Source organism: Tenrec ecaudatus, chromosome 9, assembly GCF_050624435.1.
Source record: "Tenrec ecaudatus isolate mTenEca1 chromosome 9, mTenEca1.hap1, whole genome shotgun sequence".
Classification (NCBI taxonomy): domain Eukaryota; kingdom Metazoa; phylum Chordata; class Mammalia; order Afrosoricida; family Tenrecidae; genus Tenrec; species Tenrec ecaudatus.
The window spans coordinates 162,367,312-162,392,551 of NC_134538.1; the positions used below are offsets into that span (position 1 = coordinate 162,367,312).

The 25,240-nt window shown below is 45.8% G+C and overlaps 1 protein-coding gene across 1 annotated transcript in view; it reads left to right on the plus strand.

Moving 5' to 3' along the window:
- Positions 1-25,240, plus strand: part of CNTNAP2 (contactin associated protein 2) — a 973,876-nt gene that overhangs the window by 129,888 nt on the left and 818,748 nt on the right. Inside the window, exon 3 of the mRNA XM_075557443.1 lies at positions 4,787-4,980. Within this exon, the coding sequence (XP_075413558.1) occupies positions 4,787-4,980 (194 nt within the window). The remainder of the gene's footprint in view (positions 1-4,786; positions 4,981-25,240) is intronic.

The following is a 25,240-nucleotide window of genomic DNA, read 5'->3' on the forward strand; positions in this document are numbered from 1 at the left end:
GGAAACAATTGGCACAACTATCTTGGCTGCTTTCTTCCCAAAGTAGATTTCCATGTTCTTAACATTTCCTCATAACAAGGCCTCACATGACCTGCGTTCCTTGAGAAAAATCCATCACGTTGCCTTAGAATTTTGCAGAGGGCCCTCATGTTGTGTATTTTTAATGACATCACTTACTTTGCACAGGTTGTGCAAGAGTCGCCCTCCTTTTCATCACCAACAATGACAAGTATCTACTATACTGAGAGTGAATTCCACTCTCCACCCCACACACACCCGAACCCAGCTGACCACTTAAAACCCACTGCTGTGGATTCAATAGCAATGGAGAGCAACTCTACTGGATAGAGAACATTCTACAGGACAGAGCAACTCTACAGGACAGAGAACAACCATACAGGACAGAGAACAACTCTACAGGACAGAGAGCAACCCTACAGGACAGAGAGCAACCCTACAGGACAGAGAGGAACTCTACAGGACAGAGAACAACTCTACAGGACAGAGAGGAACTCTACAGGACAGAGAACAACCATACAGGACAGAGAACAACCATACAGGACAGAGAGGAACTCTACAGGACAGGGAACAACCATACAGGACAGAGAACAACCATACAGGACAGAGAGGAACTCTACAGGACAGAGAACAACCATACAGGACAGAGAGTAACTCTACAGGACAGAGACCAACCATACAGGACAGAGAACAACCATACAGGACAGAGAGGAACTCTACAGGACAGAGAGCAACCATACAGGACAGAGAGGAACTCTACAGGACAGAGACCAACCATACAGGACAGAGAACAACCATACAGGACAGAGAGGAACTCTACAGGACAGAGAGGAACTCTACAGGACAGAGAGGAACTCTACAGGACAGAGAGGAACTCTACAGGACAGAGAACAACCATACAGGACAGAGAACAACCATACAGGACAGAGAGCAACACTACAGGACAGAGAGCAACCCTACAGGACAGAGAACAAGTCTATAGGACAGAGAGCAACCCTACAGGACAGAGAACAACCCTACAGGACAGAGAACAACTCTACAGGACAGAGAGCAACCCTACAGGACAGAGAGCAACCCCACAGGACAGAGAGGAACTCTACAGGACAGAGAACAACCATACAGGACAGAGAACAAGTCTACAGGACAGGGAACAATAATACAGGACCAACAGCATCTCTACAGGACAGAGAGCAATTCTACAAGACATAGAACAGCCTCTCCTGGGGTTGCTAAGGCTGTTTCCAGAAGCAGACCCCTCATTCACCTTGCTCCCATATAGTGGTGGGTGGATTGAACCTCCGACCTTCCAGGTAGAAATCCAGTGCTTAGCCTACTGTGCCCACAGAGTTACCTAGTTGGACATATTTCTTGAATTTACTTGTCCATATAATTTAATATGCCTGAAGACATGTATGGAGGTACATGTAATTGACTTATTTTACTCAACATTATGTCCTCCAAGTTCATTCATGTTCTGAGACATTTTGGGAACTCAGTGTTCTTCTTCACTGAATCTTCTGTGTGGATGGCAGCTCAACATAAAGGGATGGGAAAAATCCCTCACAGCAAGGCCGGCAGACAACATCAGGATAAATGAGGCAACATTTGAAACTGTGAATGGCTCGATTGTGCTTGGGTTCACAATTAATGTTCACAACCATCAAGGAATTAAAGGATGCACTGTCTCGTGGGCACATCTAATGTCCCAGTCCTCCTTAAAGTTTGATAACTGAGGAGCACCTGACCCGATCCCTGATGTGTTCAACCACCTCATATGCACGCAATAACGAATAAGGAGCACTAGAGATCAATCGATGCTTTTGAATTATGATGTTGGTAAAGAATATCCACTATACATGGACTGCCAGAAGAACAAGCAAGTGTATCTTAGAAGAAGTACAGCCAGAGTGCTTCTTAGAGACTGCCTATTGTGGAAGGACTTTATATTTGGTAAAGGGCCACCGAAAAAAGGAGGATGCTCAGTTAGATGCACAGACACATTTGCTTCAACAAATGGCTCACACAGAACAGTGGCAAGGATGGGCCCCACAGGGCAGTGCTTTTTCTTCTGCTGCACCTTGGGAGCTATGGGGTAGAGCCAGCTCAACCAGCACTAGGCAACAAGCACTCACTTTTGTTCATCTCTCTAAGTTTGAAGTGCATTTCAGAATTCTGAGTTTATGTTCTCAGACATTCTTCCTTCCCAGTTTTTCTACCCCAAGGTCTATTTCTCTGCTTCCAGGCCTCAATTTGCATGAGCACTAAGGCACTTTCTATTGGTTACCGGGGTCTGTTCATATGTAATGCCCTTCCCCTCTGAACTTGAGTCTTGATGGTTTTATGACCTTGTATTCAGGGACATTGATGCTTTCTTCTCCACTGTCTAACTGCAGTTAGGCCAATCCAGCCAATTTCCCATTTGAGATATACTTTTCAGTTCTGAAATCTCTGCTTTGTTCCATCTATCATTTTCATTTTTCAAGTAAGATTTCTAGATTTTCTTCTTCAATATATGTAAGTTCTCTGCGACAGAATTGAACTAATGTATCATCTTTCTTCTAAAGTCCCTGTCTGCTCATTCTCCCCTCTGCCATGTTTGCGTGCAGAAGTGCCCCCTGTGTGGGTGGACTCTGCACAATGAATGAAGAAGTCCTCAGAGGAACGGATGTGTGTGAAGGACGTCACTGGTGAACAATACTCAGCATCACGAGCACACCTGGCTTTGAAGAAGCGTTCCACGATGCTTCTCAGAAACAAGGATAGTCAAATACCATCTGCCTTACTTACTTTGTACATGTGCTCAAGAGGGACCAGTCCTCAGAGAAGTTCACCAAGCATGATACAGTCAAAGGTCAGAGGAAAAGAGGAAGATCCTTCCCAACACGGACGGGCACAGTGGCTATGACACGGGGCTGAAGCACAGCCATACCTGTAAGGAACATGCAGGACCAAGCAGGGCGTCCTTCTGTGTGGCCCAGGCTCACTAGGAGTCAGGCCTGGTGTGAGGCTATCTTTAAACAATCTCTCCATTAGGCTACACTCTCTCTATGCTGCATGCTCTTTCTGTTTCTCAACTCTCTAGTAATGAACAAATATAATGTACCAGAAATTGTAGAGGGTATGTGTAGAATGCTGACACCCTCCCCGTGGGTGCTTTGATTTGTTTGTTGTTTTTCTGATCAGGGAGGTGTTCATTTACTTGGGGTCGGCTTCATGGGGTTGAAGAGTGTTTCTGCGCTTTGTTCAGCCGTCTCCAGAGTCGCCTTTAGTTTAGGATTTGGTGACCTCCATTCCCACTCCATGCCCTTCCTGGGTCTCCACTGAATGCCTGGCTTGTCCAACAAGGTCTCTCTTTGGGTAGACATAAAGCCAACACCCTCCAAGCCTTGGGAAGCCCCCGATTGTTTGTCTCAGTGCCCCCTTCCCCTGGTTGTGTGGACCCTTGGTCTGCGATCACACAGCTTAGCATTTGTTCAGAACCTGGATTCCAAAGACTCTGTGTGACGCTATCTGGGACCTCTCTCTGCACGGTGCCCAGCTCCTCCCAGCTTCCTGAGGAGCTGCAGGTGTGGGCTCTGCTTGAGCTCTGCCTCCACCTGCAGCAGGCGAGACACCTGGGGCCCCCGCAGGAGCTCTAGTGGATCGGGTCCTTGGGAGCGCTTTGTCTGGTCTCTAGAGGCCATCTCTGCAAGATTTGTATCCACTGGTGGTGGGCAAGCCCTTCCTTCCTAGCTGGAAGCAGAAACAAGTCGCGTGAAAAAGGTTCAATGAAGGGTATGTCTGTGCTGATTTACGGAATCATTCCTCGATGATTGTTTTCATAGACTCGATTGTTTTTATCATCAGCCTTTAAATTTCTTACGTAAAGGAGACGCATTTATTTTCGTATACTGTCTCTGGGGTAATTTATTAATTTTTTCTCGTGTTCTTTCATTAGCAGCTAAACTCCTCCATAAGAAAAGATATGTGAGCTCTTAGGACTATACGTTATGCCAGCTTTCCTGCACTTTATTTATTTGTACGCAGCCACGGCTCTTTAAAATATAGCCACAAATTAAGAGTGTTTGTGTTCTGGTCATTCTTCCAGTAAATCTTTATTTTCTGTCCTCACTGTTGGCCGATCAATTATTATATTCAATCAAGAGAAGCCTCACTGCCTGTCGCAGCTCAGACCATGTTTCTGAAAATGGGTTTCTGAAGGCGCCCTTCGTACTCCCTCAAGCCCTGGCAGCAGCCCTGCTGCTGTCCCGTCTCCTGCACCCTCGGGAGGGAGTGCATGTCTGCAGCCCTGAGCACTCTGGGCCCATGAACACCCAGCGTGTGGTCGCAGAGCAGAGAGGAGAGCGGTTTTCTATCTTATTTACTGATAGTGAAAAAGGCAAACCTTCCCACGAAGGAAGAAGAATTAGCAGATTGCTGCTTTTTTTCTTTTTTAACCTAATGGTTTCAGCTGAAGGACTCATGGTAAATTGATCGACCCTCAGCCAATTAGACTTTGTCATACTAATCAGGTCTAATTGAGGAATTATGAAGACATTTACTCATGAGGAAATGAGCACATAATTAGACCATAAAGAGGTGAAAGTATCCATGTTGCCCAGATGGGAGAATATTAGTTGGCGTCCCAGGAGCATGTCTAGAGGATACCTTCTCATGTACCTACAAAATCCCACCCCGCCACTGCCAATTCAGACCTGGGACAGGGCTCTCTCCCACCCGAAGACCCCTGGTTCTGAGCTCACACTGTCCCTCTGCCTCTGCCCTCCAGGTGCTGGGGGCTGGTCCCCGTCGGACAGCGACCACTACCAGTGGCTCCAGGTGGACTTTGGCAGTCGGAAGCAGATGAGCGCCATCGCCACGCAAGGGCGATACAGCAGCTCTGACTGGGTGACTCAGTACCGGCTCCTCTACAGTGACACGGGCAGGAACTGGAAGCCCTACCACCAGGACGGGACTATCTGGGTGAGTCCCTGGCACAAGCGGCACTTGCCCCCCCGGGGCTGTTCCACGGTCGTGAGCTCTGAGTGGTCCTCCTGCAGGTGCATGCAGGTTATCATGATGTGTTTAAGGGCACTGAGAAGTTATCACCAGATGGGTAAATCAATCAATCAATCAATTAATCAGTAGAGAGATAGCTAAGTGGATAACAGATGGGACAATCCATGATGGATAGATGACAGGTATGATGGAAAGCAGATGATGCAGCAGATAGAGACATAGATCGATTGATTGATAAGTTATTGTTGACCAATGAAACAATTCTCTTGTTTGCAATGATTATCCAGTGCTTAGTCTAGGGCCTGGTTGTCAAATCTCGGCTACAGGTTCCAAGTTACTCGCAGAGTTTTACAATCTGGGCCTGGCAGGCACACCAGACCGCATAAATCAGGTTCCTATAGAGGAAAATGATGACAAATAATCTTTATGGCTTTTTCTTAATGTGAACCTTTTACATGTGTGCATCAAAAGCATGGGGACAATGATTTAGAGGGTGTAGATGGTGACACATGGTAAGAAAAGCAACTTCCCACACAGCAGTACTTGTTTTAAACCTTGGTGACTGCTCCATAGTCACTCCGCTATTGTATTGGGAGAGACAAACTTAAATGATTAACCCCTTTTATTATGAAATGACTTCACTGAAATGTGAAAGTTCTCTGCCACCAGTGTGCTGTTTGCAAGTGTGGTACCTAACAAGGGAAGGATGTGGGCTATCTGCGTTGTTTGAAGAGCTTTCTGAGTGTGGTACCTAACAAGGGAAGGATGCCGTGCATCTGCGTTGTTTGAAGAGCTTTCTGAGTGTGGTACCTAACAAGGGAAGGATGCCGTGCATCTGCGTTGTTTGAAGAGCTTTCTGAGCCAAAGGCCCGAGGAGCAGGTGGTGTTACAAGGACAGACTGGGGAGAGGGAGGTCAAGTAAAGGGCGGGGAGGCAGGAAAGAAGGAAGAGGGAAGGGGAGGAGAAGGAAGGAAGGAAGCAGAGAAGGGGGCTTGCTTCTCTTAGTGTCGTCTCCTTTACGGTACTGGGGGTGCCGGGTGTGGTTTGCCACCTGGGCACTGCTCACTCCTGCAGCTATTAGTAAGTCCTCAGGTGATGCCGGGGTATGGTCCCAGTGAGACGTACTAGTGACAGAGAGATGTGGCTTCCACAGTTGTAGCCAATGGTGGAAACTGTCTAAGGCAGTGGTTCTCAACCTTCCTAATGCCGCAACCCTTTAATACAGTTCCTCATGTTGTGGTGAGCCCCGAGTCATAAAATTATTTTCCTTCCTCCTTCATCACTGTAATTTTGCTACTGTTATGAACCTGGAGACCCATGTGAAAGGTTTATGCCCCCGCTGGTCTAAGGGCGGGCATGGGGATTGAATCTGTGATAGTGTTGGTGTGTGGTACAAGTCCCGTCTTGTTAGCCATGCCTGACAGGTGTTAGGGCCCAGACAAGAAGGTGTGTGTCCTGAGATGTGAACGGCATGGAGAGTGGGGAGAGGGAGATGGAAAATCTCCATCTCATGACTAATGTGTCACTTTCAGTGTCGCTTCTCAACCTGTGTATATAACGGACCCTCCTCCCCAAAGAGGGTCTCAGCCCGTGTCATGACTGGGTCGCACGGCCACAGACGTTGGTGTGGGTGGTCTCCTAGGTCCCAAGCATGGGTATTTTCAAGTCCTCCCTGAATTCTGATTCCCAGGCATGGCTGAGAGACGGCTCTCGGGTGAGATGAATTGAGGAGAAGGCATGTGAAAAACAATTGTAGAAGAGAAAATCAGAAAAGACTTCAAAAACAGAAGAGTGAGTGGGCAATTCACTAATAATCAGTCCAGCAAGCAAGTCACCATCTAACCAAATCACCAAGAGTAGCCAGGTGATGATTGGTTCCCATACCTGTCCCTCTTCTGATTGACTCTGACTGCCACCTAAAACCAGCCTGCATAGAGGTCAACTGACCCTAGAGGCCACCCTTCTTCATTCTCCGCCCTTCATTTGTCAGTTCCGTTTTCAGGAAGCCTTTAACTCACAGCCAAGTAGGGAAGGAGAATCTCAGCTTATTACTGCATGCTACGGCTACAAGGAAGAGAGGCAGACCTTGAGGCCACTCCCTGGTTGCTGAACACTTAGGAGCAGGTTGCTATTGGTGGTCTGCTCACTCCTGAAGCTAAGCGGCTGAGTTAGGGACAAAGGAGTGTAGGGTGTGGAGCAGGAGTAAAAGTGGTGTCCTGGTTCAGCTCATGCACTCAGCCCTTCTGATGGCCTAAAAGAGTGAGCTCCTACCAGCTCCTCAGGCTTCGTTACCACTCTACCAATCAGGTCTCGCCTCACTCACGAGCATGCAAGTGTTGAGTGAATATTTCAATCCAAAAATATCAGTGAACTAATTATGAATTTAAAAGGACTCACAACAAGATTAAGGCTCAATCTCAAGCTTGCAAAAGCATATTTGTGTGTCAATGATTGAGAGCATCTTGCAAAGTACTGATGGCGCCACTTTGCTAATCTGTGACAGATATGTTTTAATCCTCACAAATGGGAAAGGGACCATCATATTGATGTACTCCTCTAGAGACAAAATCCTTTGTTTTCTAAAAATCCCTGTGTACTTTAGAGATTATATCTTAATAAACATTATATGATTCAAATTTAACACCTACAAATCCCAACAAACATATTTGGGGGTTTAGGATAATGCGAAATGGGAATGAAATATTTTCTTTTCTCGTAACCCACTAGAGTTAAAGTCAGGACAATGGTGCTTATATGGACGAATACAGACAGTTTCCGACTGATCGGATTACTTTCATGGGCCACATCTTAGAGGATGTATAGTTTCAGATTGTTGACAGATTTTAAAGCAGATGATGTTTTTAATTCGCTTTTCCGCCCATACCTGTAAAGGTTGGGTGCCCAGGACAACTCCAATGGTAAAAATACATGTGCACATATGTGATTTTTTTTAACAAATGCATATGAGTGACCTTTCTATGATTACAGGAGATGTGGACAACATGATGCATGTTGATTCAATGCTCTTTCTAAATGGTAGCAGGAAGACTTGACGATTCCTGAGTTATTTTATGACTGTTGGGTAATATATGAACACAAGCAAAGAGCAAGGGGTGTTGATGAGAAAGTACAGCAGAGTTTCGACAGATGTTGAGACCATTCACCTTAGCCTATGGGGTTAGAGCGCCTCTTGAAAGATTGCCCATGGTGCTGTACCCAAGACCCCACGCTTGGGGAAGTGCCTTGCTGGATGTGCCCCACTGCCCAAGCCTAGCTGCCATCTTCCCTATCCTGGCAGGCACCATGGCATCTTCAGCCTCTCTCTTCGGAGACTTTCCTTCCCATGGAGGCTTCTTTGTGATATAAAAGGGGGCGGGGGTGGAGGGGATGTGTACATTGGTTAAAAGACCAAAAGAGAGAGAGCGAGAAATAGAGAGAGAAAAGAAACCATTACATGTCCATACCCTGCAAAGTCTAATTTTCCATCCTTCTCTTGAGTGGTTTTCAGGTTTTCCTAAGTGAAATCTGTTGGGGAGAAGAAGCATTTTTGTATAAGTATTTCTTATCAAAATCCATTAAGCATTGCATTAAATAAGAATTCCAACCGATTATTTGCTAAGAGTCTACATTTAGTTTTGCTTGGAAAATTCAATTACTGGTTTTTGAATATAGATATTTTGAGCCAAAGTAGAAAATTGGAGTATTATTAGTGAATGCCTTCTTTGTGAATTACAGTTATTTTATAGAACAATAGCATATTATAAAGCTAGAGCTCATGGTAACAAACGTGTGTGTGTGTGTGTGTCTGTGATTTTTTTGTTCTTACAAAATGACAGTTCTGGCCTAACACTAGTTATTTCCTAAAACAATTGTTATCCCTTTTGCTGAGCTGATAAGCAAGCATCGACAAGGGCCAACAGCCAGTGCTTGCATTAGATGAGACAATGCCCAGACAGGACTGAATCTGTGATCTTTAAATGACTTAGCTAGGTGCTTCTGAGGACACAGGTACACACACACTATGGCCTCTGAGAAATATTAAATGCAGGATGGACGTGCTAATGCCTGAACCGCTCCAGTTTACATGCTCTCACACAGGCATCTACACACACATCAAACCTCACAGTTTCCAACTGTTTTGAGGGGCTTAGGAGAGGAGATGGGTTAACTAGGGTGTGAGGTAGTATCGATGAAGAACACAGCTTTCCCCCAGATCCTGGATGCTTCCTCCCCCCAACTACCATGATCCGAATTCTACCTTGCAGGGTTGGATAGGACAGAGGCTGTACACTGGTACATAGGAGGGTTGGAGATACAGGGAATCCAGGGTGGATGATACCTCCAGGACCAAGGGCGTGAGGGACGATGCTGGGAGAGTGGAGGGTGAGTGGGTTGGAAAGGGGGAACTGATTACAAGGAGCCACATGTGACCTCTTCCCTGGGAGAGGGACAGCAGAGAAGGGGGGAAGGGAGACCCCGAATAGGGCAAGATATGACAAAATAACGAGGTATAAATTACCAAGGGCATATGAGGGAGGGGGGAAAAGGGAGGGAGGGGGGGAAAAAAAAAAAAAAGGAGGACCTGATGCAAGGGGCTTAGGTGAAGAGCAAATGCCTTGAGAGTGATTGGGACAGGGAGTGTATGGGTGTGCTTTGTACAATTGATGTATGTATATGTATGGATTGTGGTAAGAGTTGTTGGAGTCCCTAATAAAATGTAAAAGAAGAAAAAAAAATGTAAAAAAAAAAAATTAAAAAAAAAAAAAAAGAAGAGAAAATGATTAGGGCAAAGAATGTACAGATGTGCTTTATACAATTGATGTATGTATATGCATGGACTGTGATAAGAGTTGTATGAGCCCCTAATAAATTGTTTAAAAAAAAAAAAAAAAAAAAGAAACATCCAAATACCTGGGAGGCAAATACAACAGTCAGAAGATAAATTATATGCTTTGGTCTTCTGAATATTACATCTGTGGTTGGAAAGTATGCTTTCGCTCATTTCTTACTTTTGTGTAACAGTTTTATTGGCATATAATTCACATATTATACAAATCAGTAGTTCAATCACATCAAAAAGAGTTATGTGATGATCATCACATCGATTTTAGAACATTTTCTTCTGTCTTATACTCATTGTTATTAGCTCCCCATTTCCCTCCATCCCTCCCCTGCCATACCCCAAGAAACCATTAATCCAGTTACAGTCTCTATAGACCTACCGAACCTGAGCTTAATATACAGAGAAGCATACCCCAAATCAACAAAAGTGTAAAACAAGAAAAGCCTCAATTGAAAAGAAAGCAGAAAATCTTAAAAACTAGAGCAACTTTAAAATGGGGAAAAAGAGAGATCATATGAAACACTGATAAGTCTGAACTTAATTGCATCTGCAAAAATCCACTTCCCAGTGCACTCTGCATGACAGCAAGGCGACTCTCATCCCTAGTCTATGGTCAGAGGGGACTCACCGGAGGCTTAATCCCTGTGTAGACTGTGCACATGGGCTCTGGGCTTCCTGTCATCCATAGCCTTATGCAAACCAGGTGTTCACAATTTAAGCTCTGATACCATTCCCTCTTTTGGATTTGGATTTTCAGCTAATGCAAATTCCTGAACTAGCATACTAGAGCAACCGATCGTTAGTTGCTTGGCAAGTGACAGCCCAGAAATGGAGTCAGCAGGACTGAATTGTCGTCCTTGGGGTGGTTGGTGTATGTGGTGCGGAATTCCTAATCTGGGAAATGGCAATAATAAAATAAGGACATTGGGAGTCCCTGATTGGTACAAAGGTTCAAACTGCTAACCACTGGAATCTGCCACGGCAGTTTGGTAGAAAGACTTGGTGATCCATTGCTGGGAAAACCAGCCATTGAAACCCTGTAGAGCCCAGTTCTACTCTGATGCACGAGAAGTGTTCGCGAATCAGGGTTAAGTCAAAGACCACTGGCTTCATTGAGAGGCTCAAATACGGTTGTGCGTGTGAAGAGATTTTTAAATATGTGCTTTCAGGTGATACTCTCAGCGTCATGCTACAAAATCAGTTTCATCTATTTTCTTTCTTCAATGAGTTGTGTTCCTTTCTATCCTTTCCAGGTCAAATTTACCTTTTTGCTCTTATGATTTAGAATAAATGCATGGTCAAGGGTACACGGTGCAGTTGGGGGAGAAGGGCAGGGGCATGTCCAGTACACCTAGCTCCATGCCAACTGCTACTGCCAGCTCAGAACTGGTTATTTGCCAACATCATGATGGCGTGTGACCAGTGAGCTATGTAAGGGAGGCTGCTTAGAAATGAATAGACCATCCTGTCCTACCTTTCCAGCCATTTGCTATGACAGTCACACTAATGTCCCAAATTAATTAAAAACCTGTTCCAGCCATAAACGTAAAACAAATGCCTCTGTGTCAGAGTTAAATAGGACAGTTAGATCCCCTCAATAAATTTCAAAATTTTCTGCATAAAAACTAATGAAGACAACCATTCCTCTTGCTTGCTCACACATCTTCTGTCAGATATTTACAGTTGCCCGTTCAAGCCCAACAGTTGCTCCACGGAGGCAAGATGAGGCTATCTGCTCGCACAAGGGCGAACATTCTCAGAGCACCTATAGAAGGTCTCTATAAGTCAGTATTGAAACCATAAGGGTGGGTTTGGATGTGGGTTTGGTTCATTTGGATACAACAGCCACACAGTGGATGCCAGCCTGTTAGCAGTCATGAAGATGGCGAGGGACCGTGCAATCTCTCCTTCTGTTGAACACAGGCATCAACATGTGTCAGCACCTCCTTGCCAGGGGATAGCAACATCACTAAGGGCGGTAATGGAATGCTTTTCTCCCATATCTTGGATTTCTCTTACTGGCCTTTGTGTCGGATGGGCTGAAATAGGGATGTCTTCCAGTAGGTTTGCCAGGTAGCTTTCTTCCCAATGTTTCGATATAGCTGAGTGATAGCTTCCATTGCATCCATTTCTTGCAGTATCTCAACTGGTATTCCATCAACTCCAGTATCTCAACTGGTATTCCACCAATGCCGTCAAGGTTGGTTGAGATATTTCCTTTAATTCCATTGGATCTGAGTAATTTTCTACATGCTGAAATGTTTGGATTTAGACCCAATATTTTTTATGTCTCCAGAATGGATTGATATTTTGCCCACGGAATCTCTTAATCTAACAACTCGATACTTCAATTATGTCATCATTTCTTTCAGCTTGAGAAATGCAGAGTAAGGCATGTGACAGCAGGCGTATCATTGGTGGTATCAGAAGGTTGTTGACTGAAATCAAAGAATAAGAAAAGATATTTGCCTGTGTTTTATTGAATACTCAAAGGATTTATGTGTGTGGATCACAACAGCTTATGGATAACACCGGCAGTGCTTGGAATTCCAGAATATTTAATTGTGCTCCCGTGGAATTTGCACAGAGACCAAGAGGCAATTGATCAAATAGACTCGGGAGATATTGTGAGCTTTAGAATCTCGAAAGGTGTGTGTTGGGGTTGTATTGGTTCACCATGCTCATTTGATATGTAGGCTGAAAAAGTACTCTAAGAAGTTGAGCTATGTAAAGAAGAACATAGCATCAAGATTGAAGGGAGATTCATTAACAACTCGCAATATGTTGAGGACACAACCTTGCTTGCTGAAAGTGCGGAGAACCTGTGGCTATAAGGATGAAGATCAAGGCCTGTAGTCCTTGGTGCGGATTGAAACTCAAGGGGAAAACAACAACAACAATTCTCACAACTGAACTGAACAGCAACATCCCAACAAGTGGGCTGAGCTTTCTGTTGTCCAGGACCTCACTTTCCATAATCAAAACCCATGGAAGCAGCAGCCAAGGAGTCAGTGGAGACATCAAAGGATTGATTGTATTGGGCACATCTGCTGCAAAAGACCTCTGTAAAGTGTCAAACAATAAAGTTGTCACTCAGATGACTAAGGTGCACCTGATCCAATTCATAGTGTTCTCAATCTCTTCATTGTACCTTTGAATGCTGCACACAGTCAGAAAGGCTGGAGGAGACAATACATTTGGATTATGATGTTGGTGGCAGATATTAAATATACTGCAGACTCCTAAAGGAAGGAATAAATCTGTCTTGGAAAAAGTACAGCCAGAATTATCCACAGCAGCATGGATGGTTAAGACTTCATCTCACACATTTTTGTTAAGTTATCAGGAGAGACCAGTCACAGGATAAGGACGTCATGCTCAGCAACGTGGAGAGAGGGTCCGTGAAAAAGAGGAAGATCCTCAGGGAGATGGATTGATACTGCAGCCACAACAATGGGCTCAAATACACGCATAATTAAGAGGATGCTGCAGAAGCAGGCCATGTTACATTCTATTGTACGGTGGAACTCTGAGTCACCAGTGTCTCCATGGCAACTAACAACAACAAGCAGTGCGTGTCTAAGGAGTCCTTGGGTGGTACACACCATTAAGTACTCAATGGCCAGCTGAAAGGTTGGCTTCTTAAACACCCCTACAGGCACCTCATCAGAGAAGTCTGCTGTACTTTTTCTTAAAGCTCGCTGTACATAGTTATACATAGTCCAGACCACTGATACATGGGATTACGGAGACTTGGGATCAACTTGACAGCCATTGTCAAGTTTTCCTACACAAACACAGCTGCTGCGATAAGTTATGTGAGAGAAGGACCACAGACCTGTCTTCAAGAATGTTTTTGAGACATTTCATTGAGAACCATAAGGACTCAGAGACATCTGCATGCACCACATTCTAAAATGACTTTGAGTGGAAATGTAAACATTGCTAAGACTTTTATAGATGAAAATGATTTCACAGAGAAATCAGGAATAAGTTCCAGATATTCTGTAAAACGCGTGTTCCTGTTTATAACCCAGCTGGGCTGGATGACATAGTTAAAGCATGACGCATTTTAAGACACTCTTACTAGGGCTCTTCCAGATTTTTACATCGATGAGAATCCTTCTATGCGTGACTTTTTATGAACATTTCTGTGTTATTGAGATATGGGGGAAGTATGCACAAGAAGTGAGCTTTGCATTTGACACATTCTCTACAGAGTGCTCGGTGATGTCGTTGCATGTGTCACAAGGTGTCAGCATTCTCCTCAATTGCATCCTGTTCCTTCCCTTTTGGTTCTCAGGTGTGTGTTCCCTGACTCGTATCCTTCCATCCTTGGTTTTGACTAATTGTGGACTTTTGGGTGTGATACATTGAACCAGGGCCCGGGTCTTATCGGTAGTCACCTTTATTTCGTGTGCCACCCTGCTATTTCCAAGGGTGATCCCAAAGGATGGACTGGCATCCAGGGTTAAAGAGAGTCTCGGGCAATTGTCTCAGGAGGTCCTCTGCCTTGTACCGTTCTGGTTCGTCTGGACTTAGTTTCTTCAATAAGAATTGGAGCTATACATCATATTTTTCTCCCATTCTAACTGTAACAGAGTATTGTTGACCATGGATTAGAACAGACATTGGTTGCAGCTGGCCCCATGTAGGGTCCTTTGTATGAGTGGATGAGCTTGTGTGTCCTGTGTGCTTGTTATGTCTCTGAGATCTTGGTCACCTTCTTACTCATTTGCTCCTGGGAAGTAGAGCCCCAGAGCTGAATCTCAGATGATCTTGCCCATGGTTTAAGACCTCGATACTAGTCCCTTCACTAGGACACAGATCTTGGCATTTTGTGAACTGTGTTACTTTGTGAGGAGACCTGGTATTGTAGCGGTCAGCCTACTAAACACAAGGCCACCAGTTCAAGACCATTGGTTACTCTGTGGGAGAATGACAAAATTTTGTATTTCCTTAAAGAGTTACAGTCTCAGAAACCTTGCCTCTGTTAGAATCAAATCTGCTGTGTTGTCCACAGGGTCTCTGTGGATCAACACCAATGGATGACAACAACAGCACCAGCAATATGTCATGCCAGTTAAATGACTAAGTTGTCCCTATAAAGAGACTATGGTCTTATGTCTTTAAACCCAAATCCAGCAAACAAATCTTGGAAGTGTATTTGTGCCTTCAGTGCATACATGTCCCTCTTTTCATGTATTTGTATCACATGGACCAATAGATAATCCTATCTGTTCTCCCTCATGTGCATGCGTAGACCTAACTCGTGTACCAATTTGCCCATGCTCATTAACACGTGTCAGACCCTTGTTTTCCTTCAGTCATACTGGGCTCCCTGTATCCACATATGTTGCCTCTTTCCTGATCACCAAAAATAATAGACCTCCTCTATGATCAATATTGCTCTAAATTGTAACCCTGGAAGATTCTGTGAGCAAAATAGCAAATGATTCCAGAAACATTTTCTAACCTTATTTTAAGACAAAAAGAATATACCTAGTAATTGTATGAAAAATAATTGATCAACATTCAATAATTTCAGGAGGTACCATAAGGCCAAGAACCAATGGTAGTGAAGAAAGAAGTAAAGGGATTAGAGGGGGGTGGGGGTGCAGGGAATCACCAGGAACTGACAGAACACCAATGGAAATGTGTTTAAGAAAGTGGGAAACAGAAGTTATCCCCCAGGTTGTTCCCCCATAATATATGCCAAAGCTAAGGTGCTGCTTGCTAACACGTGGTCACTGACTATGCACTTGGAGGTCAACTGCTTGAAGGTTATCTGCCTGAAGGTTATCAGCAGTCTACAGCAATCAGACCCTATATCTGTCCCACCCAGAATAGAGCCCACGCCCTTCTGAGAAGGATAATGGATTGTTCCCTTGAAGGAGAGCCTAGAGACACCTTAGATAAAGCCATCTCAGGGATGACCAAGGTTAGGCTGCCACCTTGACCCTAGAACCTGCCTTCTTGTTACATGTATGCCTTCCTGTCACATGTATGCCCACCCTTCCTATTGTGTGTATACCCCTAGCTCAGTCCCGTCCTGTCATGTGTATGCCTACTGTACAACCCCTTCCTGTTACACAAGTTGGTTACCTGTATTTAGGGACTTGCATGCCCCTGAGTGCATATAGGTCTTGGTTGGAAATATATTTTTTCTCTCTGAGCGAATCTGGCTGCTGAAGTCATGATCGTTCTGGAGGTGAGAAATTGCATGATTTATCTTGTCTGATGTCTCTTTAATTTTACCCCTCAATGACACAACCACACCATGAGCTCCTTTGATTGTGGGGCCGGGTACCCAACATAAGAATCTGATGCAGCCCTGGGGCACTCCCTAGTCTGTGATAATAAAGGTAGAAGACCGTTTCCTGGACAGCTTGAAGGAAGAAGCTGATTCCTAAGGACAGTGGCTAAGAGAATACGGAAATATCAGACAATTTACTTAATATCACACTCAAGAAACATGTTGCTGAAGATAATTAAAACTCAGTTGTGGCAGCTCAGCGGCATGGAGCCACCAGAAGTGCAAGGTGAATTCAGAAGAGGACATGGAAATAAGGCTGCCATTGCCGATTGTGCTAGTCTAGGCGGACTAGAGAAACAAATGCAGGAGACTCACACTGTGTGTAAGAGAGAACTTTATGTCGAAGAGCAACTGTACATTAAGAAAACATCACAGCCCAGTCCAGATCAAGTCCATATATCTGATAGTACCCCATATGTTGACACTAGTCCATAAATTCCTCTTCAGACTCACACACACATGCAATGACGCTGAATGCAGGAAGATCACAAGCCAGTGGGTGGAAAGTCTTGTGGATCCAGTGGTGGTGGAAGCATCTCAGCGCTGGCCTGGGTTTCCATGTGATTCCTCCAGCTTCAAGGCATTGGGTCTATCAGTGTAACTCCATATGGCTTGTCAGCAGGAATGTCTCATGGGGAGTGAGTGTATCTGGCCTCTAGTGAGCTATTTATCTCTCTGCACCTCCAAATGAAGCCATCATGCTGCAACCTGATTGACAGGGTTTAACTATGCCCCTTCACTCTTAATAGTCTCAAGTTGACACCAGATTATGTAACTACCACATTGATGTCAGATGGAGTTTTACTGAGAGAGAATACCTGAAAGATATGTACTTTTTTATAGAAATAAAACTATAGAAATAATTTTACTATGTGGGTCATAACAAGGTATGGATAATACAGAGAAGAGTGGAATTAGCATAACTGTTTATTTTGATTATGTCAAACCTGTACGTGGAAGCAGGTATTGGGACAGAACAAGGGGATGTTGCCTGGTTTCATATCTGGAAAGTTGTGCATCAATGTTATCACCAGGCTGCATTGATCTGTATGTCTTGCATACAATCCAAGGAGCTCAACTTTATGAAAACAAATGTGGCATTAGAATTGGAAGAAGGATCACTAACAATCTACACTATTCAGATGATGCAACTTTGCCGACTAAAAGCAAAGAGGACTTGAAACACTGACTAATGAAGGCCAAGGTCTGGAACCTTCAATATGGGTTACAGCTCAAAGCAAAGGAAACTGTGCATCAGGCTCCCAGTGCATCTCAGGAATTGCATGGTGTGGTGACTGCCCTTCACCTCCTTGCTTTCCCACCACAATGTTGCCCTGGGGGCTGAGGGTGGTGGCAGCCAGGTATTGCTCACCAGCTGTGGCAGTTACATAATCTCCTATCAACTTGCGAAGGGGTGGAGTCTAGTCTGTCAATCAGGTCACAGCTTGATGACCTCATTTGGAGGTGTGAAGGAAATAAATTGCTCACAGAGGCCAGATACACACGAACCACATGAAGCTACGCTGATAGAGCCGGAGTCCTGGAGCTGGAAGAGCCATGTGGAGACCCAAGTTAGCACTGGGCTGCTCCCACTCACTGGATCCACTAGACTTTCCACCCACTGACCTGCGATCTTCCTGCTCGGCAACATTGCATGACTACGTGAGTCCAAAGAGGAATTTACGGACTAGTATGGCTATATGGGGTAACAGTGGACTTATGGACTTGATCTGGATTGTGCTGGATGCTTGCTTACTGTACACTTGCTCTTTGATACAAAGTTCTCTCTTACACACATCTGTATGTCCATGAGTCTGTTTCTTTAGTCAGCCCCAACTAACACGCCACCTGTCCTGGGTGGGGCTCTTGCTCATCTTTTATCCGCCCTGGTTCCACTCTCCCATGTGTCCTCTTGGCTCTCATTCCATAACCTCCCTGGCACCTTTCGCACTTCACCAAGCTTCCCTCTGTCTGCCCATGACCCCATATCATCCCGTTGCCACCCCCACGCTTGCCATAGCTGTACCGGGATGCCATGGGTGGACAGCAGGTGTCCCCACAGCTGGTTAGTCATCTCTCGTGCGGCCGGATAGTCTCTGGGGTCTCTAACATATCATTTGAAATAGCTTCCAGAAAGGTTCTTGGGCCTGACTACTGCCCTGGGGGGAGCCCAGACTATCAGAGAAGCCTTTGATTTTCAACCTGAGTATGTCTTTATATCTACAGTGTGTTTCTTGTAGGCACTGAAAGGATAGATCATGGTTTTCAGTCCACTCTGCCTTTTGATGAGGCGTTTAGACCACTTGCATTGAAGCTGATTTTTGAAAATGCAGTGTCTAAAAACAAACTCCAAATATGAGGAAGGGAAAAGCATCAGAGCTTAAATTGTGAACACCCCATTTGCAGAAGGCTGGGGAGGGCCGTGGGAGCCCAAAGTCCATCTGCAGTGTCTAGTCAGATGAGGCCTCTGACAGATCTCCTCTAGCCACAGCAAGGGGCTCCTCCAGCTTTACTGTCAGACGGAGATGATTGTAAACAGGATTGTGGTGGATTGAACCATGGTGTAATAAGCTACTTGGTGAGCTGATCTCCCTCTTGACCCAACATGAACTTGCTCTAGACTCAAGTATTCCTCACTTGTTCCATGACGGACACTTCTCTGGCCTTTTAAATATTGACGGTGGTCTTTTCTTTCTTACTCTTTATTTGTATTTAACTTTATGTAATTATTATTTTCTACTCGCCTTTCTGTATTGTTTTTGTTCTCATATTGTTCCTATTGGGTTTCCTAATTTGAGAAGCACCGAGGATCGGATGCATGGAGACAATTGCTGGTGCAATGGTTTATCAGGGATGGTCAGGGGTGGAGTGTGGAGAGGGTGAAGGGAGTTGGGGAGCAAACTATAAATGCACAAGAGGGGAGGGAGCACTAGAACTGATTGTGATGATGCATATACAACTCTTTTATCAAGTGATGGAACCATGAAGAAAAAGAAGGAAGCTCTGTGCCTTCCTCATTCATTTTGCTATTTTTATTGTGTGTGCGTTTCATATATATTATTTGTGGTTTTAATCTGATGTTTCTGTTTTAGTTTGTAGTTGGTGATTCTCCTGGTGAGCCATTTGACTCTCTTATTTTCTTCTTAATCTTTCCTCTGCTAGGATTACCTAGTGCTTATTCCATAGGCTACATTGTACAATTTAAAATGAACATCAGTGTTTAGCTTAGGAACAATATGAGGACTAAAATTTTCACACGAGAAGTTGACTCCTGCCTCCCTTCACCCTCCTCCATTTCTGTTTTGGTGTTTCTCTTTAACCATCAACAATCCACCTATACTTACTTCTTACAAGCTTGACATATAGTTTGCAAGGTTTAATTACTGGTTTCATTCACAGAAATCCATGTATTTTATCCTTATGATTGCCAATTCTATTGGTTTTCTGGGGGAGCTCTGTCTATTTTGTTTCCTTTCCCCCGTGCATGTTGTCGAATTTAGGTGCTGTTGAGTGAATTCCAGCTGACAGCAGCCCTCTGCACACTGTAGTGCACACTGCACAACCTGGGGCCAAGTTCACGTCCTTCCTGTGCTCGAGTACATGGTAGCAACCACAGTGTCAATACTGCCCGTTGGGGGATCTCCCCCATCTCACAGACAAGGGTTTGGATCTGAGTAGTGTTTCCAATTCTCCCTTTTCCTTTTGAGTATGCCCTTGACAAATACTTGCAGGACAAGCTAGGCGGTGGCAGATTTCCAGAGCTTCTGTGTATTTGGAACCATCTGGATTTCCTCTTCATTTTTGCTAGGGAAAGAATTCTTGGTTGGCTGTGGTTTTTGTTCTCTATACGCGCGGCTGCATGGTCTTTTGGCCTTTAGATTTCCTGGGGAGAAATCCACATTGATTTTTATGAAGCCCTTGCCATATTATGCTGTGCTTTGTGCCTCCTGGATTCACAATTCTCACTTGTCCTTGATCTTAACGTGTGTTTATTAGGGAATGGGACTCGGTTGATCTTTCTGTGGCCCTTCTAATTGGGGTTCCTGCAGCTTCCTCTGTTTGCAGCCTTCTGTCTACATTGACGACGAGGAAATTCCTTCTGATCTGATCTGGACACACAGTCCTACTCCTTGACTGTTGCCATGGCGCTCCTGCAGTCCAACCAGCTCCTGTTTCATTTCCAGAGGAATCCCATATGCCCCTGGGGTCTGTTCACTTCTCTTTGTTCTTTTGTTTCTTTGAAGAACTGGTGAGTTTTGAGCCACGCTGCAAACGAACATTTGTGTTGGGAGCTTCTCATTGTAAAAGGTCATTAGGTTTCTTCTGTTGTACCTGCGAGTCACTCAAGAGTTTACATGTACACATCCATGTGTACACAGGCATGTGTGTGCCTATGCATATGCATACATGTCTGTAAGTGTTTACTGGGCAGTGGGGCAGCAAACCTGTCCTGAAAGAAGTGCTGTCAGGGTGCTTCTTAGAAGTGAGGATGGTCCCCTGACCTCCTACGGACATGGCATCAGAAGAGACCAGTCCGTGGTTGGTAAAGTGGAGCGGCAGAGAAGAGGAAGACCCTCCCCTACCCACCAGGTGGGTTGACTCAGTGAGTACAACTGGGAGCTCAACATAACCACCATGATAAGGATGGTGCAGGGCCGGGCAGTGTGCCTTTGTTCTTTATGGACAAGGGGTCGGTGAGCTGGCAGCAACAATATGTGTATCTAGGTGTGTCTGTATACACATAGTCACACATAATAGAGCCATGATCGCAACTATGGTTATAGGTGTCCTTTTCTTTCAAACTATTGGAAGATAAAAATAAATAAGATGCTATTCATAATATTGATGATATATTGCTGTAATACACTGGTGGGGTAACAAAAGATGTGGTCTTAGATTACTAGATTTTTAGCACCAATAAAAGAATGGTGTCAAGTTCTCTACAGCCGAGAGTGTTCTCTGTGGGAGGTAAGAGTCGGGTGAATTTTGCACCTGTTCTGGCTTTGAAAAGTGCATGAAGGGGCTTGGAAAGCTCCGTGAAAAAGGCAGCTTCCCCGAATACACACGCACAGTCTCGGGTTTGCCTCCGTTTACTTTGGATCGAATAATAGAGAGACTTAAATGCCGCTCCTCACACCAAGCTCGGCTTTGCCTGGCAGCCTGCAGGAGTCACTGTACTTATATCGTGTGTCCACAAACTGGGCGGGTGGCTCCCTCCTTTAAGACGCGTGTCTCGGTCCTGTACAAGCTGTCACTTCGTGCAAGCTGGACGAATACACTGACTGATGACAGGGTCCTTTAGATGAAATTGAGCCCTTGTCCGAGGCTGGGAAAATCTCCTCTCCAAGGCCTCTGAGCAGTTTTCAAAAGCATAGCTGTCACGTTGAGGACCATGGTGTACATGACCCACGCGCGGTCGGCTGGATTATCACATACGCATTCAAAGCTGGACCACAAAGAACGCGCCAGAAGAAGAATCCATGGATTCACCTAGTGCTGCCGCAGCCAGTATTGTGGAGACCGCGAGGGACCAAAGGAGAGCACAACCCAAGTCTTAGAAGACACCAAGCCAGAATGCCTCCTTAGAAGGGAGAATGGTGAGATTTCTTTAGTCTGAGCGCATCATCCGAAAAGACTCATCTCCAGGAAAGGCCACTGTGTCAGCAGCTTGAGAGAACTCCTTGAGGGAGTGGGTGAACGCAGCCTCCGTGACAAACAGCTCAAACGTATCAAAGATGGCGGAGCCCCTCTTGGGCCAGGTTGTAGCTCAGAGGCAGCACCACATAAAATAGCCTCAGAGCCCAAGCGTCCTTGGGGCTGGAAGCTGGTGGCGTTAGATGGATGGCCAGCGCGTGTGCTGTTGGATCTGCCCTTCACGTTACCACCCTGTTCCCTGTTCATGTCCAGCTGGCCCTGAGAGTGTTCATGTGTGTGAACAGGACCATGGTCCTATGAATGTCACACTGTAACCTCTGCATTGCCGTGCAGACTGTGTTTGCAGGGTCTTTCGGAGATACGTTTCCGATGAGGTCTAGGGTAAGTATGCGCGTGTGTTCCTTTAAACTGGGCGTCCTGATTTCACTTGGAGTGAGGTTGGAAGAAAAGCCTGTCAATACTCTGCCACCGTCTACAGAACTCGTCCCGTCTGCTTGCCCTCGATGTCCAGAGTAGGGACGAAGCAGAAGCATGAATATGAGCTAGGAGAGGCTTTGCTGGTTCCCCAAGTCATTAGCGGTCAGCAGGCACCAAGAGGTGTTCTGGACACCTGCTGTCCAGGGTGTGGTCTTTGGACCTCCAGCATCACCTCACTTGGAAGCTCACTGGAAACGTGAAGCTCTGCCCACCGCAGAGCTGCTGAAACAGTGCCCACAAACTAAGGCGCACAGAGCTGACTAAGGTGCATGTGGATGTTCAAGACTGAGGAGCTCGCACTGCCAACTGGAGGCCTCTGTGTCATGGAGAAGGGTGGGGCAGCACAGTGTTGCTCAGCTGTGTGCGCACTTACTGAGGACCTGGTGGGGTTCACAGAGCAACCTGCAGACCAACACTGCTGGGTCATGGAGGAAGCAGAGCAGGGTGATGTCACTGCTGGAAGAACACTGATTGAGTATCCACAGGGTCCTCTGGGTGACTAAAGCCAGCTCCTGTCAAGTCGAAGCTGATGGCCACCCTATCCCATGTATCCGCAGTGTCCCTGGGATCCACAGGGCTTTCCAGGGCTGATTTCTCAAAAGTCGATAGCCCGGCCTCCCTTCTGAGGCACAGCTGAGTGCTCTCAAGCATCTATCCGTTTGCTCAACAGCTAAGCACATCGGTGTGGGCTGGGGGTCTGGACACAGACACGGCAATGAGCAGCCAACAGTCCCTGCCTTCTGGGCTGAAGAGTCCAACATCAGGGACAAACGTGTGCATCTGACCTTCAGCGCAGGACCCCCTGCACCCTTCCTGGGGGTGCTCACAGGAAGACACCCCTTCAGGTAGGCTGGGGGCCGTGGTCAGTAAGGGCTGTCAGGAGGAGTGAGTGTGCCACAAGGCAGGTCTGTGAAGATTTGTGTAAGAGAAAAGTGGCTGCTGGAGCAGCGTCCTCGTGGGCCGGCGCACCCCTTCCATTGCATGGCAGGTACTGCAGTGCTGCAAATAGAGCCTGGGCGCTTCCAGCAGCTGGCTCCCGTCGTGGCTCTGTGGTCTCGTTTCAGTCGTTCTCACGCTGTTTTCAGCTTGCCCGGACTGCTACGGCACACTTAGGTGACTACAACTGTGTGTAAATATAACACTCAGCATAACAGGTGCGGTGGTTATGTAATCTCTCGTCAACTGAAGACTTAGAAGTGTAGGGGTGGAGTCTAGCCTGTCGGTGGGGTCACAGCTCAATGGACTTGAGTGGAACTGGGCTGGGATGTTTTCCTGAGCGATAAAGCTTCTTGAGATACATGCAGGAGTGCACATCTGACTCATGCATCCGAGTCTTGGGACTGGTCTCTCTAGTCAGTCCGGCTAACAAGATGGGAAACCAGAGAACCACCTGGGTTTTTGTTGTAATTTTGGCTTTATGGTGGTGGGTTGCCATGGCCCTGCAGTCTATCCTGGAGGTCAAACTGTCCTGGCTTCTGTTGGCAGGGTGGGACCAGGGAAGTGGAAGACACAGAGGTGCCAGGCTTCTCCTGCCTTACTTACTAAACAGAAGCAGACAGAAGCGAACCTTCCTGGTGGCCTCTGAAAGCACAGTGCTAGAGCGGTCACTTATGGGCGCTTACATTGGGCCATGTGGACACATGCACAGGGTCTCCCTTTGGGGCTGCTTGTTCACCTTGGGGTTCCTGATGGCAGAGAGCCTCCCTGGGGGCACATGGTAGACATGGGAGAGAGGTAGGTGAGGCTGGGGGAGGGGATGTTCCATAACTGATCCATAATCCAGGTGCACTGAACCTAGTGAGGACTCAATGTAGTGCCATGGAATCTGATTTTCATTTGACAAGAAGTGCCCCTGGTCTACTGACCACTGATTTGACCTCACTAAATCAGTGCTGACTGGAAGTTCTCCACACAGAAATATGAAAGACTATGAGAGATTTCCTCAACTCCTACCTCCTAGTATGACTGGCATCGTGCTTGTCAACCATCTATGAGCCTTCGATACTTTAATTATAAAAGAGGTTTAATGCCATCTACCTCACACAGCTGGGGGAAGGGCCAGCTACATTATCAATTACCTAGAACAATGCCCCATAAATAGATCTGCTTTCCATCCCCCCTCCTCATACTTAGGAGCACAATATTACTATTATCCTTAATGATTTAAGAATATAATTCATGTCCATGCACATGTCAGTCAAGAAATCAAATGATGTGCTGCATTGGGCAAATCTGCTGCAAAACATCTCTCTAGAGCAGTCAGGACTGATGCCCCCGGACCGATCCACGGTGCTTTCAATGTTCTTATAAACTTGTGACAACTGGACAATGAAGAAGGAGGACCAGAGGAGGGTGGATGCATTTGAATTATGGTGCTGGGAAGAATATTAACTACATCCGTTGTCGGTAGCACCAACACTCCTGCAGGAGGGTCTTTATTCCCCAAATAAAAATACTATGTATACAAATCTGGGTTTAGCATCCAAACGACAGCAGCAGCAGCAGGAGGAGAAAGTGTCTTTTGATGTTGACATATCCCGAGTCCTCCAGGAGAGCTGTGGACAGACAATTGATGGGTGTCCCCGTGCTGCAGACTGTTAGCTTCCTGGTCACATTCTTGTCTCATTGTGGATGAGTGTATTGTGTCACAGCACAGCCTATTCCTGGCCAGATGTCTCCCCACTTCCTGTTGTCCCTCAGATCTTCCAGGTGAGACTAATGACCTAATCAACAATTCTCAGCACTGAACTTACACCGGCGTCTCGTTGCTGAGAGCTGACAGCTGTGAGAGCCGGCAGTGACCGGCTCAACTAAATCAGGACACAGAGAGAAGTGTAACCTCCTCCACCTTGTGCATTGCTTTGCTTTCTTGCGAATCTCCCTGGGGGATTCCGATGCGCCACTGCTCAACCCTGGAATACAAACAAAACTAA